We start from the raw sequence: 27,734 nt of genomic DNA on the forward strand, positions 1-27,734 counted from the left end.
GAGCCTATTGGCTGCCTCAACTTTATATTCTAAAATAAATGTTGATGGTGCAATGCCCTAATTGAGCAACTTCAAGAGCAATCCCTCTATCATGCATTACAAGCAACAAAGTTTAAGGTTGTTTTACATAACTTCAACACCTTGCATGCCTTCTAACATAAATTTCTTTTTTGTTACTAAAGAAGAACGTCTCAATATGGTCCTTTCAAGTCATTTACAGCCAAAATTTGTTTCTCATCTATCATCCATTCATTACAAACTTGGCATCATGTTGAACCATCACTATACTACGCGTACCATGCAATAGTAAGCAATAAAATGCTTCTCACGTTGCATCAGCAACACAATTTTAGATCCGTCTAACCTTCAAAGTGCTAACGTATTGCATGCCTTCAACATAATGTATACAGTACTGCATACACTATTGTATCACTTGGTGTATACACTCGCGCACACTTGGACTCACAATGAGTGCCCTCTCACGATAGTTAAGAGTAGGCAAGTCATATGTACACTTGGCCCTCTTGTCAATCTAATGTGGAGATCATACCCCGAATGACCATTTGGATGTTTTGCTTTCGGCACTTTCTGTAAACTCTCTTCCCTTTTTTCAAGTGCATGAAGCAATATAATATCATGTATGTATGTGAGAAACCACGATATGGTGAATTTGCAAACAATGAAATAAGTAAAAAGCCAACCAATGAATGCAAACTATTTATAGCAATTTAAAAAACAGACATTTGAAGGGGAAACCACATGAATTGGGTCTGACAGTCGTCTTCAAATCCCACATCGATGCAGAGCATGAAACGAAACCATTGCAGTACGTACGCAAGTTTACAAGCTTCTCTTCAAGAAGCACGAATACGGTTGAGCTACATCAAAAGATAAAAGAGTTGAGCTTCTCACAAGGCTCCATATAGAAAATTGCGAAGAAAAGATGCAAAAAGCAAATCACCAAAACATAGAACAAGGGCACATGAGCATGCACGAGAGCATTGCCCTTTTGTTATTGGTATTTTGTATCAGATAGTATATGTACAGAAGAATGGTTTAATTTCCCACTTCAAGGGTGCACACTGAGAATTCAAATGCTAAATCTATTTATTGCAAACATTTGCATCACCGCTTGAGTGAAAGATCAAAATTTGCTTTTTTTTGGTGGTTGGGTGGGGGGGTGGGGGGGGGGGAGCGGGATAATACATTAAGAATTGGTGAGAGAGCTGAGACTCAAGAATGTGCATACTCCCAAGCCAAGGAGTGAATCTGCTCTAGTCATGCCACTGGCATGTATCACTACACACAGATCAGTTACATCCTCCTATATTGTGTTGCTGTCGGGCTCAATCCTCGACCTCAAACCACAGCGAGCCATCATTTGTGCATAAAACTCTGCATGCTCCTGTTAGAAACACAATCATGATATAAGTTCACAAACTTGGAAGAACCAGATTGCTTTAATTTGGACGTGGTCTCACCTTGACAGTTACTGTTACAACTCCGATACCCTTTTCCCGGGATTGGCGAAAGCAATTCCTTGCTTCCTCTACTGTCACTGAAGGAACTACCTTTGGAAGGACAGATGCAACTGAACAACACAAAACCAGGAACTATGTCACACACCTGAAGGCTCTTACTAATGAGGAGAAATCTAAATTAAATAAGAGCATTGTCCACCAGCTCTGCAACTTTCAGCAGCAATAAAACTGCTTCTCACCCAAGCAGCTTTAACAGATGGCTCAGCTTAAGCCTACTATATTGCAAGTCCTATGAAATGATGTAATCCTTAGCCAAGAAGAACTTAACCTTGAGATTCTGTGTGCTTCTCATGGTCTAGCAATAGCACCCTATATCGGTCTCCCCCACCAAATATCCGCCTTTGTACAAGTTTTCCCATCTCTCCACCTGAGCAAGATCACTTTAACAATGAGTAAACAGTGTTTCAAAAGTAAGTCTAGAACTAACTAAAGACAAAATATCAGACTAATGTATCCCTTTAAATTTTAACTTTAGTTTTTATGAGCAAGACCTAGCCATTGAGGACAAATCATAAGCAGGGGTGATTGCGTGCATTATTGTCCTTCAGGAGCATAAGAGCTTCATTGAAATGAACTGAGATGGGATCCAGAAAAGTGCACTGCATATATGAAATAAAGTCAACACATGGAACACCCAAAGCACATCAGAAATAATGTTCCGGTCACTTTCAAGTTTCTTCTAACAATCAATATCCCTGTCACAGGACCCATTGGAAAATGAAATATGATCCATCTTTGTGGTTCTGTGACAGATAGTACAAGCAACATACCACAGTACCCAGTCAACTCACTTCCAGCATTGGCAGGTTGAAAAAATCCCACACCAGCAGGTCAACCAGTCAGCATACTCTGTCTATTTGCCCCCCATAATAGTTAGTGTTGTTTTAAAAAATCACATATACACTCAGCCTTCTGGCCAACATTTGAATCCCATTTAAACATGATTCTTCGTAAGAAGCTCAGTACAAATCTTGCTGCCCCTATAGTTAATAGCCACCACAAAATCAACCCTAGAAATCTAGCGATGAACCTAGATGCCCACAGGAGAACAAGAAAAAAGGCAATCAATACCATCCAAATGTGCCAAAAATTAAAATACCAACCAATGGAAGAAGTGAAAGACTGTCTCTTTCTCTTTTCGTAATGGGCTGTTTATATTAAATACGAAAAAAAGTACAAGTTCACAAGATTCGGAGTGGCTCTATGCCATCATATATAAACCAGTTACAATGGATTCAACAAACACAAGGAAAAGTGTGCAAGAGGCACCCCAAGACTCAATAGACACAAGATCAAGAGTGCTGTCAAGATTTTGCAGCATGGGCCTGGGCCTTCTCTGCCAATGTCTCCAGTACACCATCTTCAAAGAAATCTCCTACCACTGCAAAAGGATTGGGCCTCCAAGGATCAGCCCATGGGGAGGAAGGTCCATCTACAGGGTGGGAGGTAGAACCTGGGTACTTGAGATCCCACAAAGTAATCACTTGACCATCCGCATCAAAGGCCAATAGGGCCGGTGGATCACGTTCAAGTTGTTATTGTTGCGACTCTTTGGGGGGCTGACATAAGTACCCCACTTGAAGAGAAACCAAAGAGGCCACATACCATTGCAATTGAGGCACAACCAATTGGGCCTCTTTCTGGCTGTATTCCAAAGCATACACATCCTGTTTCTCTTAGCTGCCTTCAAGCTAGGGCGACATTGGAAATCCGCCATTGGATACCAAAAAACAAAATGCACCAAGAGCAAAGCACAACCTCATAGAAGCCATGCAGACCAGCAAAAATCTCCTCCACACCATCAGTCTGAAGAAGAGATACCAACCACTAACAGATCCTAGAGAGGACAAGGATTCGGCCTATAAGGAAGAGAAAAATACCTTTCTCATGAAAAGCAGAAAAAGGAGTAAAAAACCTCGTGGGTATTCACCTGCGCGTCCAAGATCTCTTCCTCTGTGCAGACAGGAATCTCTCAATGATTATGCTCCACATACTCCTCCAAAAGAGAGTTAACAAACTCTTCTAGCTGCTCCTAATTTGGCTGAGGAAAATCCAGCAAAGGAGAGGCCACTTGTGCATATGAGTGTAGCGGAGACTCACCCAAATCAAGGGCCTCTGTTGCAATAGAAAATTCTTCATGCTTGCTACATTTGATAGAAGGCTGATCATCACAAGGTGACGAAGCTATCTCATCAGTGCAAGGGACCATATCTACTTCTGTTGCGCCATCTTCGACATCCATGGCCAGGTCTCCGGCCACGGGGAGTAAATCAGCACAGTCCATGAATAGGCATCAGCCCCAAACAGACAAGGTGCAGCAGTGCCCTCCAAAGGACAAGAGCATAGGGCGCAACTAAGAACGTAGGCACAGTGCAGTCAGCCCAGTGTTGATACAAAGCAGGGCAATGCATGTACCACACAGGTCAAGCAAGATGTAGGGTGCTCTACATGCTATGCAAGAGCCCTGGCCTGGAGCAGCCACGAACAGCAGAACAGGTGGCCTCTAAGCCATGAAACAGGCTGGCAGTCGCAAGGTCAAAGGGTAGCTCCCTGTGCAAAAGGCGCAGAAGCCCAAAAGCTCACAACAACTCAAAGACAAACGGGGCAGGGGCTGTCATGCCTCTCTCTCTCTCTCTCTCTCTCTCTCTCTCTCTCTCTCTCTCTCGACTGTCGATGAACAAGAATAAGGCTAAGGTGCGGATATAGCAAATCTGTGAAGCAAGCAAGACAAACAATGCAAGCAAGCAAGCTAAGGAGAAACTGCCTTGGAGACTGCCATGGGTAATGCCACGAATATAGTGGATCCAGAGTCGACCACTCTAAAAGACCGAAAAAGGATAAATACACACAAATGCATGTTTATATGAACAGAATGCCAATGCATGGGGTAATGCAAAGGGCGATGCAAGATGTCATGCTCACACAAGATGCAATAAAACGGTCCCACTTGAACAATGCCCTTGCAGGGGAATTGTTCACTTGCCCAAGCGCCCTTTTACAATCATATCATCCTAACAATGCGGATGAAGTTACAAATGTCCATAATACAATACAAAAGAATAAATGAATGAATGTCGAAAAATTGTAAGTAGCAACTGTCATTATCAAGAGTAAAAGCCACCCCCTCTCAAACTGGAAAGGAAAGCAAGAGAGAAACACCCTCACCCCACCAAGATGAAGAAGTATGGGAGGGTGTACCCAAACCGATCCTGGGTAACAGGTAATGAAGAACCAGTCGGTTGACCGCTTTCGTCAAAATAATTGCAAAATTGTCGAATATAGACACAAACTCTAGGCAAATAGTGCCTAGCTCAACCTGCTCTCTGGAAAAATGGAAGTGGACTCCCACATGCCACGTTCGTGGAGAAATGATCGGATTGCTTGCAAGGGCAATGGCACTCTAGTTGTCGCCGTAGACAACGGTAGGAGAGTTGCATGGGTAATGAATTGCCGCCAAAAAACTCCTCAGGTAGGTGGCCTTGGTAGTGCCATCGAAGAGAGCCTGGTACTCAATCTTGGCCGCCGAACCCGCCACCGTCTCCTACTTACGGCTTGACCAAGAAATGGGAGCGATGCCCAAGGTAAACAGGTAGCCGCCATGAGAACATACGGTGTCGCGATCTCCTGCCCAATCAGAATTAGTGTACCCCTGCAAACATAAACCAGAACCATATGTCAGGCCATAAGAATAAGTACACCCTAAATAACGCAACACACGAAGACATGCAATCCAATGTGACATCCTAGGTGCTATGAAATACTGACTGAGTAAGCTAAATCTGGCCTAGTGTGAATTAACCAAAGAAGTTTTTCTACAACAAAGCAATAGGTATGTGCATCAAAGGGCTGTCCTAGGGTATCCTTTGACAAGTGGACAATAGGATCAAGAGGCTTGGCCACACGCCGTGTCTGATCCAAAGTGTGTTATTCCACAAGTAGAGGTGCGTACTTCTGTTGTGACACAAAAATGCATCCCCCAAAACGAACTATCTCCATCCCCAAAAAATTAGACAACAAACCAAGGTCTGTCATCTCAAAAGTAGCACTAAGCTTTGCCTTGATGCCTGCTAGGGCACTGGAATCTGAGCCTGTGATGAGTAAGTCATCAACATATAGTAAGATATAGCTAACCCCCTCTGCAGTAGATCGAACATATAAGTTCGGGTCATAAGGGATAGAATGGTATCCATGAGTCCATAAGAACTCGTCCATCCTATGGAACCAAGATCGCAGTGCTTGCTTTAACCCATAAAGAGCTTTCTCCAAGCGAAATACCTTATCCCTCGGGTTCCCTAAAGAAAAGCCCATTGGTTGCTCCACATAGACGTCCTCCTCCAAATAACCATTCAAGAAGGCACTCTTGACATCCATCTCATATATCGGCCAATCCTAGTGAGCAGTGAGTGCGATAAGCAACCAAAAGGATGTCAACCGCGCAAAAGGAGCAAAGGTCTCTTCATAATCAACGCTATGCTTCTGTCAAAACCCTTGAACAACAAGGCAAGCCTCGTACTTATCTAAAGTCCCATCAGCTTTTAGCTTGGTCCTGAAAATCCACTTTGTCCCGATGACTTTCTTGTGGCTTGGACAATCCACCAATGTCCAAGTCTCGTTTCGGTCAAGCAACAAACGACCAGTCTCGTTATGAACCAGAAGTACCCAAGCAGCAAAATAGGTAAAAGCATTGGCCTTATGCTTGAAGGAGTACACCCACATGCATTGGACTTATGCTCCACTATCCACGATCCAAACAGAAGATGAAGTGCTTGGCTGCCACGAGTGGGCCTTTGCGATAAACTCGTCAGGAGGCAACTCACGGATGTAGATAAGACTCACATCCGATATCTCTATGGAGATGATGTGGACCTCTGCAGACCAGACAGACAAGCCCTCTGGAGTTGAGAATGTTGTCGACTAAGATGGCTGAGCGGTGGCAGTATGAGTCTAACCTTTAAACTGCCCCTTGCCATCACCCTGCCTCCCTTGCTAGGGATTGCCCGACTAAGGGGCAAGGATCTGAGACTTAGATTTGGATTTTGTGCCTCTAGCCTTTGAGCAACACTCCTCATCAAAATGACCATCCTTTTGACAATGTTGACAATACCTATTGTTTTGAGGTACATTCAGCCACCCTTGTTTGAGTTGTGACTAAAAGTTGCCTTGTGATTTCTCAGATTGATTTTGTTTTTTATTTTGGGTGGAGGTTTGATTTTGTTTGCCCTTCCCTTGTTGCCCCTTCTGAGAATGAGCAACAAGAGCCCCCTCTGAGTAAGAGTTCATATGAAATTGATCGAACAACCCTGCGTAACGTAACAACTGACACTCAAATTCATAGAAAGTAGGCATGGTAATCTTTGAAACTATACCTTCCACAAAGTAAAGTATTTCCTAGGGAGTTTGTTCAAAAACAATGTGACTTAATCGTCAGACAACTTGGGAGTCCCCGTAGTGGAGAATTTGGTAAGAAGTTGCCGATACACAGCCAACTTGACTTTCAAGTCATCCCGTCAGTGATTTTAAAGACTTAGAGCTCATGGTCAAGATTTATACGACCAGTCATATCCCGAGCCGCATAGCGGTTAGTCAAGTGTGCCCATCGCTCTAACGCTAAGTCAAAATGCTAAAGCTGAGAATAAAACTCAAGCAATAAGCCTTGCATCAACTCGACAATAGCGGAGGCATTCCTAGCCTTTTCCATGAGAGGACTCTTGAGCTAAAAATGCATTAGCTTTACTTAAACAACCCCAAAACTTACTTAATTAATGAAGAGACCTTGTTTATTTAAAAAATACGCGATCCTAGAGAGTTTCCGTGTCCCATAAGCACAAACCCACTTTCTACAAATACATATGTTGTTCTCCATTCAGTTAACAATCTCGTTTTTGCAGATTTCAAGAATTTCAACTTATTGCCCACACCCCGTTGGCAAAGGACACTCAGCTGAAGTTGTCCATTGCTGTCTACATCAGTTGGTGTCTGATTTTCAGCCCTCTTCTCGCAGTTTGGAGCTGATCCTGGCCAAATGAGTGTTGTTCCTACACAGACATGCATCCATACTGCCTGCCACGTCATCTGCAGCCTGCATTTGGCAGTTTTCTCTGTCCTCCAACTGTCGCCCAACTTTTGCAGATTGTCGACAAGCTGTCCAAGCAGCTTTCTCTCTCATGCAGGCTGTCCTCCCTGCGTTTTTAGTCTTTCTCTCTCCTACAGGCTGTCTTGCCTGCGTTTTTAGTCTCTCTCCTAGAGCTTGCGTTTTTAGTCTCTTTCTCTCCTCATTGTCGTTTGCATCAGATTCAACTTCTCACTGCTGCATTTGCTGGTGTTTGGCATTCGAAGGCTGCCTTACTGCCATTCGGGATCTGTTCAGAGTACCACACACTCTCCAGCTCATTACCCCTGCTCTAATCCTTGAGATACAGGGGTTCGAGGTTCAATATTCATTCACTACATAGTGTGTTTGCTGCATGAGCATTGTATGTTCAGCAGTTATATCACTTCGGTTATTTTCTACATTCATTGTCTCTCAGTTACCCCACCTAACTGTGTTCTTTTATCAGCCTGTGCTTTGTCGTACGATTGTTATTTGTGATTCTATGTCAAGAGTACTTCTTTACATGGTATCAGAGCATGGTACTCTCTGAGAAACCTAGGCCTTTGATCTAAAAGCTCTCCACAAGAAGTAAGAACAATAGTAGGCTCAAATGACTTCGAACACATCAACACCAATTCAGTCTCCAAAACAATATATGCCAAGAACCGAGTGAGAGTGGGCAGAACAACTTGCTCCACAAAGTTCCAACATGATACAAGACACTTCCGACAACACGGAAGAAAGGCTAAACAAGCTTTCCACTGAAGAATATCATGTGATCATGGACTTTAGAGAAAGAAGATTGTGGAGCTCGATCGAAGGATTGCCCTTTAGGAGAAGCTACTCAATGAAGGTATGCATGAATTTCTCTCTTCAGATATTGCGCATAAATCTGATAATATTGCAGGACCATCGAGACCTCCCTCAAGGATATATTATGTTCTTTCATCCTCTTCTGTTCACTTCCGTGCAAGGTACTTTAGATTCATCTCTTGTTCCTTCGTCTTTTATCTCTTCTGCTTTGCACTATATTGGTAGAAATCATGAGGAAGATAGAATTTAATCAGTTGACTATGGAAAAGGTTCTCTTAAGGACCAATTCTTGTATGTTAACACACATCGTGGGGATTATAAGGAAAAGCCAAGTATCTCTTCTTCTACCCTTCCTTATTTTCAATTTACTTCTCAAAATCAGAATGAATTTGGTGTTCCTATTTCTACATTGCATGGTGCATCATCATCATTATCATTTCATTTTCAATCATTAAGTGGTACAAATGAACAAAATGCTTATATATTTCACACCACAAATTCAAAACCCACCCATCCCACCACATTCTTCTGCAACTTCTCCACTTCCTTTTACACCATTTACATTCCCCTATCAAACACCTCATGTTGCACATCACACTGTACCGAGGGGTTATGGAAACATAGGCACCGCCTTTAGGACCTCATCCTTTCCTCTATCGGATGGTGTTCCACCTTCTTCTCACACACTTTCGAGATCATTGTAGCCTAGGTATCCCCCCCAATCTCTCCAAGTGTGGATCAGTTGGGCACCATAGCTTGCCTCTATAGCATTACCTAGTGAACCTCCTAGTCATTCTATTGTGGCCCAGCGAAGCTTTGGATAGGGCTTTCATATCACAGTGCCTCCACCTCCATCAACACCTTATGGAAACATTCATGTTCCAATGTCTCCGCATTAATCGACACTCACTAGATACTGTCAACCTATTTGTGCCTACACACCTTTTCCCCCTCATCCTTCCTATCAGACACACCCACCACCACCATCTTACCCTCCACCTCCATCTTATCCCACTTTCTCGATACCTCATGGCTACACCTCATCTTCTGCCAAGCATGCTTTCAATGATAAGACTCATTTTAACGAGTCAAATTTTACCACTTCGTCGAACTTGATGAGACATGTCCTTGACTCCCAAAACCTATGGGATCTTGTGTAGGGGTTGGAACCCGAACCCGATTCCGCACTTGTTCCATACAAGGTTGTCCGCTCATGGAAGGCTAGAAATGCCTCTGCTATTGTCAAGCTAATACAGGGCTTATTGCCTAAGTTTCATTCTTAGCTTCAGCATTTTGACTTAGCATCAGAATGACGGGCACACTTGACTAACAGCTACACGGCTTGGGATAGAACACGTCGTATAAATCTTGACCATGGACTCCAACTCTTTAAAAAATTTGATCGGGATGACTTGAAAGTCAAGTTGGCTGAGTATCGGCGACTTCTTACCGAATTCTCCACTACGGGGACTCTCAAGTCCTCTGACAATCAACTCACATTGTTTCTAAACAAACTCCCCAAGAAATACTTTAACTTTGTGGAAGATATAGTTTCAAAGCCTACCATGCCTACTTTTTATGAATTTGAGTGTCAATTGTTGCATCACGCACGGCTGTTCAATCAATTTCATATAAACTCTTCCTCAAAGGGGGCTTTTGTTAAGCATTCTCAGAAGGGGCAACAAGGGAAGGGCAAACAAAATCAAACCTCCACTCAAAATCAAAAACGAAATCAATCTGAGGAATCACAAGGCAACTTCCAATCACAACTCAAACAAGGGTGGCTAAATGTACCTCAAAAGAATAGATATTGTCAATATTGTCAAAAGGTTGGTCATTTTGATGAGGAGTGTCGCTCAAAGGCCAAAGGCATAGCACCCAAATCTAAGTCTCAGATCCTCGCCCCTCAGTCGAGCAACCCCCAGCCGGGGAGGCAAGGTGATGGCAAGGGGTAATTTAAAGGTCTAACTCATATTGTCATCGCCCAACCATCTCAATCGACAACATTCTCAACTCCAGAGGACTTGTCTGACTGGTCTGCAAAGGCCCACATCGTCTCCATAGAGACAACAAATGCGAGTCTCGTCCACATCTGTGAGTTGCATCCTGACGAGGTTACCGCAAAGGCCATGTTCCCCAACTTGGGGTGAACATGTTATCTATTCAGCAACTTTGCCAGTTGAGGCGAGTAGTTTTCTTTACAACGACCACAATCAAGATCCTTGACTCTCAGACTGGTTTAGCGATTGCTCGCACTGAGGCACAGCCTACTAGCCTTTACCACATGATTCACTTTCTAACCGAGCCGTAGAGCCGAGGGCTCCGTGTCTTGAGCTAAAATATGCATTACTTGCTGATTAGCCTCTTAAACAACCCCAAAACACATTAAGAAATGCTCTTTTAGAGTAAAAACCCTAAAACGGGGAGTGGTTCGAGAGAGTTCAATGGAAACGCTAATTTTTTGGGTGCCCTTTCACATCTATAAATAGACAAACTTCCCCCATTCAGCCTCATTCCATCTGTGCAAGTTTCTTGCTCCGTTTGCAGATTTCAGCCATCAGCCTCCTCCCACGTGGCTATCCAGCCCTCGAGACTGCTGCCACTCCATCCGTGTTTCCAACCTCCGATCGGCAGTACACTGCTGCGTTTACTAGTTTCCAGCCTCCAAACTGCTACGTTTTGGTGACCAGCCTGCTGCCATTTACTATTCAACACTCCGACAGGTGGTCAAAGACTTGGGATCCGTCTCTGATGGACGTCACACTCTGACATTGCTTTGCCCTTAAGCACACTGTACACTCTTACATTCATTTACAGCATTCATTCACTTCAGAGTTGTGTTCTCTCTCTCCCTTCTTCTGTTTGTGTTTGAGTTTTGAGTTTTGCATTTAGGATTTGAGTTTTGAGTTTTTCCCTCTGTGTCTGTGTCTGTCTCTTTGTGTTTCTGTCGTGGTCATACACTCTGTGTGGCCTCAGTGAAAACCCTAGTAGTTTTCTTCACATGGTATTAGAGCCAGTGTTCTTTTAAAGAGTATCCTGCGGATATTGTGGAGAGCTAATCTTTGTGCGAGGCACACAATACGACTCATAACCAAATCACAATGTCCTAGACAGCTTCTCCAGTTCCTATGATGTCTTATCAGGCTTCTCCATCATTGGAGACCCTGAGATAGCATTATGGACTCGGTGAGGAGGACGACACTCCACCTTCACCAGATTTCACTAACATGACAGAGGACTTTGAGAAGTACTATCGCAAGAAGTACGGTGATGTTTACACCCCTCCTACTACCAATTTTGCTACCACATCCAGACTGGTTGGTGAGGCTGGCCACCTCTCCGATCATGGAGGACATATGGCATTCGAAACGTCTGGCAATCCATCTTCATCATCTCAGCCAGGTCCAATATCAAGTTTGTACAATTTTTTTGTGTTGCATGAATCAAAACCCTCGCATGTTTCTTCTTTTGAGGTACAAGATCTGGATGGCTTTGCGTATGTGAACTTCAATAGAGGGGGCTAACGAAGCGGACAGAATTCAAGTACATCTATGTAAACGCCCCGAACAACGTAGTATGCTTAACAATTATGATATTCGCTTGTTTTCGAGATTTAATATAAAAGAGAATGAACACTTAAAGCTGAAAATGAAAATTACTCACAAAATTACATCTATGAAAATGTAAAAGTAATGGAGACAAGATTGAGGATTGAAGATGGGCAACCCCCCCCCGAAGGAATGTATTTCTGCTCAACCCAAGTCCCTTAGGGAAAAGCTCAGTTACAATCAACCTGAGAGTGAGAAAAAGTAATTCTCACTCTCACAAGATCATGCAAAGATGTACAAACACACATGCATTATCTATTATGCAATGATAAGAACTGATTTCTTTACAGTATGAGAGAAGAAAAAGGGAAAATCAGCCTTCTCCATCGTTGAACAGTAGTACATGGATAGGGCTTGCTTCTTGTTGCTAAAATGGAAGAAAGAGCTTGAAAACAAGGTGCTGTAATGAATTTACAGGCTTGCTGTCCTGTAAAACAGCAGTGATAGAAGAGGGAATATGGAGGAATTTGATAATGGAGAAGTGGGGGATGACGGTGGGGATGGATGGGGCCAGTTTCTGGCTATCTGTGGGTGTTGTACATGAGTTTACAGCAAAGAAAAATGATGTTGAATGAAGAAAAACGAGCTCTTATTTATAGGAGATGGAAGAGCTAGTACAAAAGGGGAAAGTGGAGTGGCACAAGACAAGTGTCCAGCCACATGTCATGAGATGTGACAAGTGGTGGGACACTTGGAAACTTGTGTGACAAATGTCTTGACACTTGTCTCTTCTCTATGGCCTTCCTTTTTGGGTTGAATACTGTCAAGAATAGAAACAACCAAATTTAGTAAGCACAGTCAGAGTACAGAACTTACTATTTTTAGAATGACATTCCTATTTTTTAGGACTAGCATTTTTAGGCTAATTCGAGGCTCCTAAAATTTAGGAACCTCCTAAAATTTAGGGACCCCCCCAATATGGGTGTCATATGAAAGCTTTTTCCGTGTACATCGCAAAAACGGTATCAGAATCTTCATGTGACTTTCCTATGCAAAGAAATGTGCATTTCAAGCTTTCAGCCCACACATGCACATTATACAAGCATTTCATGATCATGCCATCTTGTTGATTGTAACTGTCTGTTTTGGTGGATCTAGCCCACACTTCAAGGCATCAATCCTTTCTGTGTGCGAGTCTAACCCTGATATGCGTGAGTTCTAGTCACAGGCGCCCAATCGGACCATATAGGTGGAAGTGTGAACTATCTTTTCTCTAACCCACCGCGTGGGTCCACCATAGCCTGTGACCACTCATCAGTGGCCAGCTCCAATGCACTTTTCTTTATATCTAATTAGTGCAAAGGAAATAAATTTAATAAATCATTATATAGACAAATTAATGAAAAATGATACAAATTCTGTTTCTATAGAGTTGTGACAGCCCTCTGGCTTTTATTCAGTTGTCCTCAGCTGAAAAGCTTCTTGATATTGCTGTAGAATATTTGGGTAATCCTTCATGAATTTTTCATCTACCCACTGTGCATCTGTTGTGGGTAGATTCTTGAATTTAAGTAAGAATTTTCGTGTCACAAGGCCACTTCTCATGGTTCGATCCTTGAGAAACAAAATCTTTTCAGGTTCCAAGAGTTGCTCTGTTTCTTCAACTTCTGGGGGATCTTCAGTAATGGGTTCCTTTGGTTCTGGTCCTATGTAAGGTTTTAGCAAACTTACATGAAAAGCATTGTATATTTTGCAATGAGTAGGAAGCTCAAGTCGATAAGAAACTTCATTTATTTTCTCAATCGCTTTTAAGGGTCCAAAGTATCTACTGGAGAGCTTTGGAAAAGATGAATTTTGACCAGAACCTTGTTTGAGCCTGCTTTTATCAAACTTTAGCAAGACATATTGACCTTTTTCAAAAGCCAAAGGTCTTCTTCGTTTGTCGCTCTAGGGCAACTTTGATAGTGGCTCGAACTTGATCCATTGTTGTTTTTAAATCTGAAGTAAACTCATCAACAGCAAAAATCTTATCTTTAGTGCAAATAATTGGAGGAGGAATCACTTTAACCTGTACTATTTCATTTGGAGCTTTCCCTGTGGATGAGTGCACTGTATTGTTGTAAGCAAACTCCAATAATGGAAGATATTTCTCCCATTGCGACTTATGTTCACTAACATAAGCTTTCAACATATCCAAAAGAGTGAGATTCATCACCTCTGTTTGGCCGTCAGTTTGAGGATCAAAAGCTGAGGAGAACTTTAAAGTGGTTCCCAAATTCTCAAATAAAGCACGCCAAAAGTTACTTGTGAATTTGGAGTCTCTATCTGAAATGATCTCAGAAGGCATACCATGTAATCTGAAGATATGTTGAATGAAAAGTCTTGCAGCTTATGCGGATTTCAATGTTTTATGACATGGAATAAAATGTGATTGTTTGCTGAATCTATCAATTATGACCCAAATCATATCATGACCTTGAGGTGTTCTTGGAATACCTGAGATGAAATCCATTGTGATAGATTCCCATGGATCTTTGGGCACTGGAAGAGGTTGCAACAATCCTGGAATCTTCTGCTTATCATATTTGGATTTTTGGCATACCAGACAAGCCTCAATGAAGTTATGTGTATCTCTTCGTAATGTTGGCCAATAAAAGTAGCGCTCAATTGCACTTAGAGTGGCTGCCCTCCCTCTATGCCCTGCATTAGGGGATTCATGACTTTCTTTAAGCACCTTTTGTCGAACAGGAAGAGTGACACAAAGGCGATTGTTCATGAGAAGGTAACCGTCTTTGATGGAATAATCTGGATGAGAACCTCCTTGCTGTAAATTTGACCAAATTGCTGCAAAATCAGTATCTTCATCATAAGTATTCTTCATCGTTTGAAAATCTTCATGATGAGCCACTGTAATAGTTGCAATGCGAGGCACTCTAGAAAGTGCATCAGCAACTACATTTTGTTTCCCTGGAGTGTACATAATTTGAAAATGAAACATAGACAAGAAATTTTCCCATCTTGCATGTTTCTCCTGCAAATGCTTTTGAGTCTTGAAATACTTCAAGCTTTGATGGTCGGTTTTAATAAGGAATTCATTGCCTAAAAGATAATGTTTCCATATCTTTAAAGCATGAACCACTGCTAAGAGCTCCTTTTCATAAATGTCATACCTTTTCTCCACATCATTTAAACGGCGGCTTTCAAAGGCTACGGCATGGCCTTCTTGATTTAGCACTGTACCAATACAATCACCGCAAGCATCTGCTTCCACCATAAATGGTTTTACCAGATCTGGAATGATAAGAACAGGTCCAGAAGTAAGAGCTGTTTTCAGCCTTGTGAAGGCTGCCTTCTCTTTTTCCTTCCATTGGAAAGAGATCTTCTTCTTTGTAAGGTCATGAAGTGGAGAAGCCATATGTGCAAAATGCTTGATGACGCAGCGGTAATAAGAGCATAAGCCAAGAAACGATCGCACCTCATGTACATCATGGAGATGAGGCCATTCTTGGATTATCCTGATCTTTTCAGGATCCATCTGAATCCCTTCAGAAGAGATGACATGCCCAAGGTAATTTATTTTATGCATGAAAAATTCACTCTTTTTACCATTTACCAAGAGTTGATTTTGTTGAAGTAATTGTAGAACAATTTCCAAGTGTTGATGATGCTCCTCTTCATTCTTGCTAAAGACAAGAATATCATCAAAGAAAGTACCGACATATTGTCGATGCTCTTTAAAGATACGCTCCATCATTCGATTAAAGGTGGCTGGTGCATTGGTTAATCCGAAAGGAACCACCAAGAATTCATAAAGACCGTATGAAGTGCGAAAAGCAGTTTTGTGTACATCTTGTGGTATTACCCTAATTTGATGATAACCACTCTTTAGATCAATGCGGCTGAAAACCTTTGAGCCTCCTAGACGATCCAAAATGTCGTCAATTCTGGGAATAGGAAACCGATTCTTCACAGTGATTTTGTTGAGGGCTTGATAATCAATGTACATCCTGAATGTGCCATCTTTCTTTTGAACAAGAAGAACCGGTGAACAAAATGGTGAGCTACTTGGCCTAATTAGCCCACGGTTGAGTAGGTCTTCGACTTGCTTTCTGATTTCTTCTTGTTGAGGATGGCTCACACGGTATGGTGCTATATTAGAAGGAGAACTGCCCGGGATAATATCAATATGATGGTCTTCTGGCCTTTCTGGGGGAACCTGATAAGGAAGATTTTCCGAAAAACAATCTTTATACTTTTCCAAGAGCTGAAGTGGCTCTTGGTTTTCAGCATTCATATTATCTTTTACATCAGTGACATAAAGCAGACAACATTGAACACAATCCCTAATTGCTCTAGAGACTTGCATATGGCTTACCATAGGTATGGTGTCTCCAGAAACTCCAGCTTGGATCTCGTACTTCTTGCCTTTGTTGGTGAGTTCTACCTTCTTTTTCTGAGAGAAGATGGTTGAATCTACTCTATGATTCCATCAAGGTCTCCGATACAGAAGGTATCTTCGTCACTGTAGCCTTGAATTTGAAACTTCAGCTTGCCAATGTAGGGTATCACAGTCTTCACTGTGTCACCTTCATCAGCATTTAAAGCTTGGCGAACTTCTGCCGGAGTGTCCATCTCTTCATTCTTTAATCCAAGCTCTTTAGCTAATTGCAAGGAAATGATATTTTCATTCGCCCCAAGATCTATCAAGAATAGTGCTTGCTTACCTTGCTATTCATTTTTACCTCCTTGCTATTCTCTTTGGAAATGAATAGGAAGAAATTGGCTTTGTATCATCCGAACAAAGGACTGCCATGATTTTGGGGCAGCATGATCATATTCCAACCCCATCCACCAAGTATGGGCTAAGTCGGTTAAATGTAAAGCTGCAAACTTAATCTTTTCTTTTTCTTTATACTTGTCACGACCATACAAAATTTGAAATTGACGAATAAACTTCAGAAGAAGATCAGGATTTCGGGAACCATCATACATACTGAACTTGATCTTCTTTTCAAGTTGAGATAGTGACTTAGTCTTCTTCTTCTTCTTATGCCTTCGTCCATGCTCGGATCTTGAGGTTGAAGATGATGAACTGATTGATGGGGATGAAGATGGAGACGAGGGTGAAGAATGTCGACGCCTTTGACGATGATGAGGTCTTCCACGAGAAGGGTGTGACTCTTCGTTACTAGAAGAGGATCCATCAGAATAGGCGCCAGATGACTTTGAAGAAGAGGATGAGCTTCGACGCGATCTCTTTCTTTGTCTTGAATCAAGGGGCAAAATAGATTGAAGACTTGCTAGTCACTTTGGACAACAAGGGGAGTTGAAATACCGAAAGGAATTGGGAGAATCCCATTGTAAATCAACTTCCTCTTCAATTAAGCTAAAGAAATACCGAAAGGGGCGCCAATTTTGGGGCCAATCGGGTGTGCATTGTCCAAGATTAGTAGGTAATTTTGTATTTTCAGATTTGCATTAATTGTTTGCTGTTGTAATTAAGTTGTAATTAGGGATTTACCACCTATCCACGGAAGGAAGGCTACTTTCAGCATATGTACATGGACTATCATGCCTTGAACAAGATCGTTGTAATTAGGGATTTACGACCCATCCACAGAAGGAAGGCTACTTTCAGCATATGTACATGGACTATCATGCCTTGAACAAGATCATAATCAAGAACCGATTTTTTATTGCTAGGATCAATGATGTCATGGATGGATTAGGTGCCCTAATTGATTTGCTGACTAAGTTGAACCTCTTTCCACCATTAAGCATGATTCTTTGCATTTGCTAATGTAGAAATCCTTTGTAAACTCGCACGTTGATATACATTTGGATCAAGACCATCTATGAATTTATGCTTTTGGGTTGGCTCTTCAAGGGCCAGATTCATCTTTTGTATGATTGTCTCCATACACTCATTATGAGCTTCTTACCATGCCGTTTGGGCTTACAAATGCTCTTGCCACATTGAATCGGACGATGGACAAAGTCTTTAGACCACACAAAGAATTGTGGATACGTTCTTTGATGACATGATAGTGCATTCAAAGGATGAAGAGGAGCATAGAAAGCACTTGGGCATGGTGTTTAATGACTACATAAGCACAACTAGTGATCAATGACACTAAAAGTAAGTTCTTTCTGTGTAAAAACCACTATTGGGGCATATTGTATTGGCTGATGGGATCGTATGGAACCTGCAAAGGTTGAGGCAATACGGTTATGGCGACACTTATTAATTATGCATGAAGTTCATAACTTTTTGAGCCTATGTCCTTGATATAGAAAGTATGTTTGGCACTTTGCTGAAATTGCTTCTCTATTGCATGCTTTGTAGGAGTATATTGTGAAGAAAACTACTAGGGTTTGCACTGAGGAAACACAGAGTGTACGACTACGATAAAACATAGAGACAGACGCAGACACAAAAAGCAAAACTAAAACCTGAAACGCAAAACTCAAAACTCAAACCCTAAACGCAAAAGTCAACTCTAATGTAGACGAGTCTGTGTGCGGAAGCTGAGCTGAGAATGCAGATACAAAGAGTTGAGAGCAGTAGTGAGAGAGAGTGAGCACGACACAATGGGTATTCAATACAATGACTAGTGTACCACATTTTAGATTTTGAATATATATAAAGTACAAAGTGTAAGGGTATGTTCATACCCGAACAAACTAAAAGGCACGATGACCCTTTATTCCCAACAACCTCCCACCTAAAGGCAACGTGCCTAAAGATAGAGGAAAGAATCAGCTAAGTGTATGTATGTACAAAGCTGAAAGACACATATACTATCCAACCCCCATCATCTTGCAGCAATGAGCAAACCGCTCGATTGGGAGACCTTTCATGAGAGGGTCTGCAGGACTATCATCTGTATGTACCTTGACAAGCTCATTGCCTTTGCTATCAAGTACATCCCTGCTGATGAAGTGATACTTCACCTGTATGTGCTTTGTCTTTGCATGAAAGACAGGATTCCGTGCTAGCATGATAGTACTCTGACTATCACAATGGAGGATAGGAACCTCTGTAATCCCAAGCTCTCTCACCAAACATGAAAGCCATAAAGCCTCTTTGCATGCCTCTGTGGTAGCCACATATTCTACCTCTATAGTAGACAGTGCAACACACTTTTGCAGCCTAGATATCCAAGAGATTGCTCCTCCTGTGAACATAAACACATATCTTGAAGTAGACTTCCTTCAGTCAAGATGGCTAGCATAGTCTATATCCGTGAAACCAACAATAGACTACTTTTGCTTACGAAAGCAGATACACAAATCCTTTGTGCCCTTAAGGTATCTCATGATATCCTTCACTGTTTCCCAATGCTTTTGCCAAGATATGCCATGAATTTGCTAACTACTCCCACCGCAAATTCAATGTCAAGACGTGTAGCAACCATAGCATACATGAAGCTACCAACAGCTGAAGCATAAGGTAAAATGGCCATTTCAGCCTTATTATCATCTGATGTAGGGCTGTCATCTGCACTAAGTTTCACATATAAAGGCAATGGTACACTAATAGCTTTCCCCCCCTGCATATTGAAACGTTGCAGAACTTTCGTAATAGACTCCTGCTATGATAGATAAAGAAGACTTTTTGATCTGTCTCAGAGTATACACATGCTAAGAATGTGATTTGCCTCACCAAGATCTTTCATATCGAAGCTATTGTGCAAGCTCTATTTTAAGGAGTCCAAGGTGTGAACATCCTAGCCTACAATTAGCATGTCATCCACATACAATACCGAGAGAATAAGGCTGCCATCTGCTACCTTTTTGATATATAAGCAGTGATCAACTTGAGAACGATAAAATCCTTCAGATTCCATGAATGTATTAAATTTGTGATACCATTCGCGTGGTACGTACTTCAGCCCATACAAACTTTTGTTGAGTTTACATACCATGTGCTCTTTTCCCTTTGCAACAAAACCATCAAGCTGCTGCATATAGATTTCCTCACGCAGATCACCATGTAAGAAGCAGTTTTTACATCCACCTGTATGAGTTCCATGTCCTCAAATGCAACCAAACCCAAGATGGTTCGCAAAGTAGTCATTTTTACTACAGGATAAAAGATTTCATCAAAATCAATTCCATGTTCTTGCTTGTACCCTTTAGCAACCAAGCCTGACTTGTACTTGGGCAAAGACCAGAAGTGACTTTCATTTTGTAAACCCATTTGTAGGGTGGCACTTTTTGTCCTTTTGGCAAGTGTACAAAATCCCAAGTTCCATTCTTCATGAGAGATTCCATTTCTAATAGCATTGCTTTTTGCCATTTCTTACTATCCTGTCTATTCATTGCTTCCTGGAAGCATGACGGTTTACCACAATCTGTTAACATGACATAATTAGCCACATAGTTTACTCCAGGAACAAATCTACTTGGCTGTTTTTGCACTCCGGTCAACCTACGTACCCAGTGGTCAATATTTGCTGGTTGTTCAGCTTGTAAATCTGCATTAACAGCTTCTTGTTCTGCAGGTACAGCTTGTTATATAACCGGTTCAGGTTGTTCCAAGTGCACATGTTCTTGCTGAATTTGTGGAACATCATGGGCAAGATCTTGCTGATCATTTACAGCATCAATCCCTACATTTTTAGGGACACTTTAAGCAGGTATTTGCTATTGTCTAACACGCATTCTTTGCTGTCCTATTGGTGCATCCTCCCAGAATACAACCCTTCTAACTTCCTGTGTTCTTTTGGGCTATTTGTGCATGCGATCTTCCCGGAAGATGACATCATTGCTGCGTACTACTTTTCTTTTCTCAAGATCCCATAATCTATACCCCATTTCACCTTCATCACCATATCCTAGGAAAATACATTTACGGGACTTTGGCTCAAGTATGCTACGTTCTTCCTTACGTATGTGCACAAATACCTCACAGCCAAACACTTTCAAGTGTGCATACGAAGGTGGCTTTGCCCAACCACACTTCTTGGTGAACTCCCCTCCCCCAAAGACCTGTTTGTTAACTCATTAATCAAGTGTACAGCTGTCATAACAGCCTCTGCCCAAAAACCATGGGGTAAAGCAGCATGTGACAGCATTGTACATGTAGGGGCCAATAGAGCACGATGATCTCAGCAGATTGTCTTACTCGCAATGAGACAGAGAGAGAGCGAGAGCAAGCAATGTAGAGTGTGAGCACGTTTTTGGTACAATGACGAGTGTACCACTTTACGGTTTTAGATAGATATATCTATGAAAGCACAATGTGCTAAGGGTGTGTTCACACCCGTGCACATATAAAGGCATGATGGCCCTTTATTCCCAACAACCTTCCACCTAAAGGCAATGTGCCTTAAGAGGAGAAAAGAATCAACTAAGTCTAGGTATGTACAAAGCTTAAATAAATATATCTATCCAACTCCCATCATCTGTCAGCAATGAGCAAACCGCTCTGCTGGAAGACCCTTCGTGAGAGGGTCTACAGGATTATCATTTGTATGCACTTTGACAAGCTCAATGCTCTTGTTGTTAAGTACATCTCTAATGAAGTGGTACTTCACCTATATGTGCTTTGTCTTTGCATGAAAGACAAGATTCCGTGCTAGCATGATAGCACTCTAACTATCACAATGGAGAACAGGTAACTCTGTGATGCCAAGCTCTCCCACCAGACGTGAAAGCCATAAAGCCTCCTTGCATGCCTCAATGGCAGCCACATACTCTGTCTCTGTAGTAGACAATACAACACACTTTTGTAGCCTGGAGATTCAAGAGACTGCTCCTCCTGTGAAAGTAAACACATACCCAGAAGTGGACTTCCAATTTTTAGGCGCCCTACAAACTGCTATCCCCAAAGATTTTTAGGGGCTCTGATACCAGTTTGTAGGGGCCGATAGAGCACCACGATCTCGGCAAATTGTCCTACTTGCAGTGAGAGATAGAGAGAGAGAGCGAGAGCAAGCAGTGTAGAGTGTGAGCACGTTTTTGGTACAATGACGAGTGTACCACTTTAGGTTTTTAGATAGATATATATATGAAAGTACAATTTGCTAAGGGTGTGTTCACACCCATATACATATAAAAGACACGATGGCCCTTTATTCCCAACAGTACGGACCTTGTCTTGAATGATCCAATTGATATGCTCTACAACACCATTTTGGGACGGATTATGAGGAGCAGTAAGCTCCCTCTTAATCAATTTGTTGTCACAAAGGTCTTGAAAGGCTTTGGACACATATTCCCTACCATTGTCAGAACGAAGGCATTTTAATGTCTTGTTGGTCTGATTTTTAGCAAGTGCCAAGAATTTTTTAAATTTATCCAAGGCCTCATCTTTGCGATGGATTGGATAAACCCAAACTTTACATGTGGCATCATCAACAAAGGTAATAAATTACTTCTTCCCCCTAGAGATAATCCTGGCATTTGACATACATCTGAATGTACTAACTCCAAGGGTAAAGACTTTAGAGAAAGAGATTTTTTGTACGATGTTTGAGCATGTTTACTATAAATACAATGATCACATTGTTCAAAATCAGCATACCTCAAAGACGGTAAATAACCCAAACGAGAGAGCACTTTCATTTCAAATTGACTCATGTGTCCCAACCAGCTATACCACAAAGAAACACTTGGCTACTCAGTTATGGCGACAGCATGGTCACGCACAATAGATACATGCAAAGGATACAGAGTATCACTTTTGGACCCCTTGGCAACAATGCGGAAGCCCTTACATATTTTCCATTTGCTATCCCCAAAGGTGGTGTGATAGCCTTCATCATCTAGTTGCCCTGTGCTCATCAAGCTCTTCTTAAGCTAAGGTACATGTCTCACATTATGCAAAACAAACATGGAGCCATGCTGAAATTCCAGTTTCATACTGCCAATACCTACAATTTTACATGCATAGTTTTGTCCCAAGTGGACAATACCATGTAGAGCACCATTGTAGTCAAAGAACCACTCATGATGTGGTGTGACATGAAAGGACGCACCTGAATCAAGTATTGAACTCTGAATGTCATCCTCAAAATCTGCAATCAATGCATGTGCATCCAAAGAAGAAGCTAGAAGTACATCACCATCACTGTCATTATCATGAGTGACTACATTAACCTCTTCTATTTTTACATTGCTCTTTTAGATAGGGTGGTTGTCCTTGTTTTCAGCCTTGTTGGCTTCATTGTTTTTGTTTTTGCCCTTCTCTTTCTTTAGCTGAAAGCAATCCCTTTTGTAGTGCCCCTTTTTGCCACAATGATGGCACTCCCCACATTCTTCACATTCTTTCCACGAGACTTGCTGCATGCTCTCTTTTCAAAATTGCTCTTATGTTGAAATCTGCCTCTAGTGTGTAATGCATTTGAAGACTTGTTTGCTGAGTTGTTCGGCCTATTGAGTTCTTCCATCGGCAAAGAACTTTCCACATCAGAGTATAACAGCTTAGCATTCGAATTACTCAAAGCTGTCAAGAAAGTATCCCAACTTTCAAGTAGGGTGCATAGCAAGAAGGTAGCTTTGAACTCTTCATCGATATGAAAATCCAAAGCAATCAACTAACTGAAAATTGAGTTAAACTCATTCAAATGTACAGACATGGCTATACCCTCTTTCATGCAAAACTCCATCAATTTTTTCAGCCAATAAACCTTGTTGGCTGCACCTTTCTGAGTATACAATTCTTCAATCCTTTTCCACATTGCATATCCTGAGCAAGTTGCCTGACACTAAGAGCTCAATGGTAGAGCGAGCAAGTTCATCCAAGTCATCCCACTCCTCTTGTTCCATGTCTGTGTTAGAGATCATCGCCTGTACAGGACTGCACAGTCCAATCGGACTGCCACGTGGCAGTCCGACTGCCTGCAGTCCAGTCAGCTACATTTAATGCAGCCGACCTGCCCTGATTTTCGCCCAGATTCTGGCTATAAATAGCCGAGTTCTTCAGCAATCTCCAACACTTCTCTGCTCGCAGATTACAGACTGGTGGCATGCGCAGATTCCGTCTCTGTTCGCAGATTTCAGACAGGAGACAGTGCAGACTGCAGCGGACTTCGAGGTGAACAGCAGGTTGCATCGTCGAGGTGGAGACACAGTCCAGCGCACTGCGCCCGTGTATATATCTGCATATCTTTGTATACAGCACACTTTATACAGCAAATCTTCGTCTTCCACTGTCTCTTTCTCTCTCTTCTCTCTGCATTCTCTCTCTCTCAGTCCTACGCTTCCGCACCGCTGCACTCTGACATGGTATCAGAGCAGTGTTAGAGGGCTGACTGAGCGCAGAACCAACCTGAAGAGGAGTTTCTATCGCGACACAAGGTTGCGTTTTCAGCGTTTGAGGGCAGGCAGGAGGGCTGCGCCTCGGAACAAGGCTGAAGCGAGCGTGGGAGCGCAGGAAAGGAGTCCAGGTGGTGGATTTACTGCTGTTTACTGCTATTTGACGAGGAGAAAGTTTGAGTTTTCAGCTTTCAAGTGCAGGTTTTGCTTTTTCATCGCCTCTGGCGAGTGAAGAAGGTTCAGGACACGGAAGAGCCTTAGCAAGCTGAGTTTTCACAGTCAGAGGGGGCTGCTTTTGCGTTTGTGAAGGCATTACAGGTGAAGATGTCTACAAAGATTGACTTGGAGTTCCAGACGATTATGGACCGGAAGGTGCCTGTCTTACCGGCTCTCCCCGCAGATCAGAAGCTCGATGGCGACAACTACCGCATCTGGCGCGTCATGATGTTGGCCATCCTTGAGTCCTATGATTTGGCAGAGCTTGTACAGGAGGAGATCGACCGGCCCTCGGTAAGAGATGAGTCCAAACTCTCTTCCGAGGCTCGTGCGGAGTTGGCCAAGGCTCAGTCTCATTGGGACAAATTGAATGCCAGGATTCGTTCCTTTCTTTTTCTATCTTGTACTACAGCCGTGATAGCTCACATCGAGCACTTGACGGTGGCTGGGGAGATATGGCTGGAGCTTGATCAGATGTACAACCAGATGACCCTTATGAAGCGGGTTTCTTTGGAGGTTCAGATGCGGACCTTGTCCGTAAACAAGTCTTCTTCGCTACGGGAGCACATCAATAAGCTAAGACAACTTCAGATGCACGTTCAGAATGCGGGGAAGCCGATTTCCTCAGAAGACATGGCGATCACACTCTTGTCCCAGTTGCCGCCACGATTCGGTACATTCTACTCTGCCCTTATTGCTTCGGGGCGAGAGTCTACTCTTCGTTGGGAAGAGTTGGTTCCTATGGTCTTGGACCAAGAGGAACAGCTCAAGGGACAGAATGCTTCCAGGTCGGAGGCGCTGACAGGTCAAGCCTCTCAGAAGAAGGGGAAGGACCAAAATAAGAAAAAGGGCCATTGGAAGAAGGATTGCCCTGACAAAGACAAGAAGGACACCAACAAGAAGGACACAAAGGATTCTGGAGCGGTGGCTGCACCCTCATCAGCTGCATTTCTTCATCTAGCTGTCATTGAGGACTCTTCACCGAATGCTTCTGATGCTGCGATGACGGCTCCCCAGGCTCGAGAGTGGATCGTTGATAGTGGTGCCTCCCGGCACATGACTCCATCAGATGCTGTTGCCCAGTTGCGACCCTCGCGTGGGCAGATTCTCATTGGAGATAGCTCTTCAGTGTCTATTGCAGGACGGGGTAAGATGCAGCTTATTCCAGATGGACGCGGTGGTACCCATACCTCAGAGGTCTTGCATGTACCAGGATTAGAGTATCATCTCCTGTCAGTTCATAAGATTTGCTCCCTTGGACTTTTGGTGGAGTTTGACAGTAATTTGGTGCGAGTCCTTGATCGTGGGTCAAGGAAGGTTCTATCGTCCGGATATGAGGAGAACGGCATCTATAAATTGAAGTCTTCCACCGCTCTCTCTACTCTTCTTCTTACCTCTCAGGCACAGTCAGAGTTATAGCAAGCTCGGTTTGGTCACCTCAACTATGATTATCTTCGGAGGGCGTCACGTGGACAGCTTGTTCGAGGGTTGCCGGATATAGTGGTGAGCCAGCAGCCATGTGTCTCCTGCATTCGTGGGAAGCAGCATAGGGATGCCATTCCCCATACAGCTTCGCGGCGGTCTACTGCACCGATGGAGCTTGTATCTACGGATCTATGTGGCCCTATGAGGAACGAGTCCTTGCGTGGAAGCTCGTACTTCATGCTGATCGTAGATGACTACAGCAGGATGACATGGGCCTATTTCTTAGCATTGAAGTCAGAAGCTTTCTCCCACTTCAAGGATTGGCTTCTCTTTGAGGAGAACCGATCAGGCCGGAAATTGAAGACCTTGCGATCCGACAAGGGTGGTGAATTTGTTTCTAATGAGTTTGCTCGGTTTTGTGCAGATAAAGGTATTCACCAGGAGTTTGCCAATACCAACACTCCTCAAGAAAATGGCATTCTTGAACGGAAAAACCGCAGTGTGATCGAGATGGCGTGCACCATGATGGAGCACCGACAGACCCCTCAGGTTCTGTGGGCCAAGGCTGTGGCTACTGCAGTCCACATCCTTAATCGATCCCCCACTTCGGTCGTTGATCGGATGACCCCTTTTGAGGCTTACTTTGGGACTAAGCCCGATGTTTCTTACTTTAGGGTCTTTGGGTGTGATGTCTATGTTCACATTCCCAAGGCTCACCGTGATAAATTTGAAGCAGCTTCCCGAAGTCAAGTATTTGTTGGCTACAGCTCCCAGTCCCAAGGCTATAGATTATATGATCCCGTTAAGCGGGATATGTACACTAGTCGCGATGTGCGGTTTGTGGAGGTTCCGACCATATCAACGGGTGAGGAGCATCCCGTTCTTGGAGATCCAGGGGAGAGTTGGGCTCCTGCTACAGTTCCATTGGAGCCCGTGCCTTTTGATTATGATTCTGTTTCTGACACAGAGTCTACTGTTCCACCGGTCACCCCTGAGGAGTTACCACCGGTGGATATTCCAGAGTCTTCAGCTGATGAAGAGAGACGAGGGGAGGTTCAGCCTCCTCCTCGATGGGCCCGTGACACACTTCGTGATTCAGGGATCGAGGGGGTTCCTGAGGAGTGGGGACCGCAAGATGGTCCGCGGCGGTCACGGAGGCACCAGGCACATTCTACGGAGCTTGTTTGCTCTAACTATTGTTTGATGACCCATGTTATGCAGGATCGAGAGCCCACCTCCGTGAAGGAGGCTTTACAGTCCACACCATGGAAGAAAGCTATGGAAGCCGAGTTGGAGGCTATTGAGAGGAATGGCACTTGGTCACTCGTGCCCCACCCCCCGCATAAGAAGATGATTGGCGTCAAATGGGTCTTCAAGACCAAATACCTTAGCGATGGTTCTTTGGATACGCACAAGGCTCGCCTTGTTTGCTAAAGGTTTTGCACAGCGCCCAGGGATTGATTGTCATAATACTTTTGCCCCCACTGCTCGTATGGCGACCATTAGAGCTGTTCTTGCTTTGGCTGGCCATAGGAGATGGCCTGTTTACCAGTTGGATGTGAAGTCGGCCTTCCTCAATGGTGATTTGAAGGAGGAGATCTATGTTGAGCAGTCTCCTGGCTTTGGATCTTCAGATGGGAAAGTCTACAGGTTGAAGAAGGCCTTGTATGGCCTCAAGCAGGCTCCGCGTACATGGAATGAGAAGATTGATTCGTTCCTTCAGTCTCAGTTGGGATATCGGCGTTCTAAGGCTGATCCGCAGCTTTATGTTCACACTTCCGAGGATGGTTATGTGCTTTTTGTGTTGTATATTAATGATTTGATTGTCACAGGTGA

The 27,734-nt window shown here is 43.1% G+C and overlaps 1 protein-coding gene across 1 annotated transcript in view; it reads right to left on the reverse strand.

Moving 5' to 3' along the window:
• Nucleotides 1-852: 852 nt before the first annotated feature.
• LOC148035628 (ATP-dependent Clp protease adapter protein CLPS2, chloroplastic-like) overlaps nt 853-27,734 on the reverse strand; it is a 47,186-nt gene continuing 20,304 nt past the window's right edge. Inside the window, exons 2-4 of the mRNA XM_087677602.1 lie at nt 1,810-1,908; nt 1,482-1,591; nt 853-1,405 (exon numbers count right to left, since the gene is read on the reverse strand). Of these exons, the coding sequence (XP_087533728.1) occupies nt 1,325-1,405; nt 1,482-1,591; nt 1,810-1,908 (290 nt within the window). The 3' untranslated portion in view covers nt 853-1,324. The remainder of the gene's footprint in view (nt 1,406-1,481; nt 1,592-1,809; nt 1,909-27,734) is intronic.

Source organism: Lygodium microphyllum, chromosome 5 (genome assembly GCF_053477565.2).
Source record: "Lygodium microphyllum isolate KBCC chromosome 5, Lygodium_microphyllum_v1.1.10, whole genome shotgun sequence".
NCBI lineage: Eukaryota > Viridiplantae > Streptophyta > Polypodiopsida > Schizaeales > Lygodiaceae > Lygodium > Lygodium microphyllum.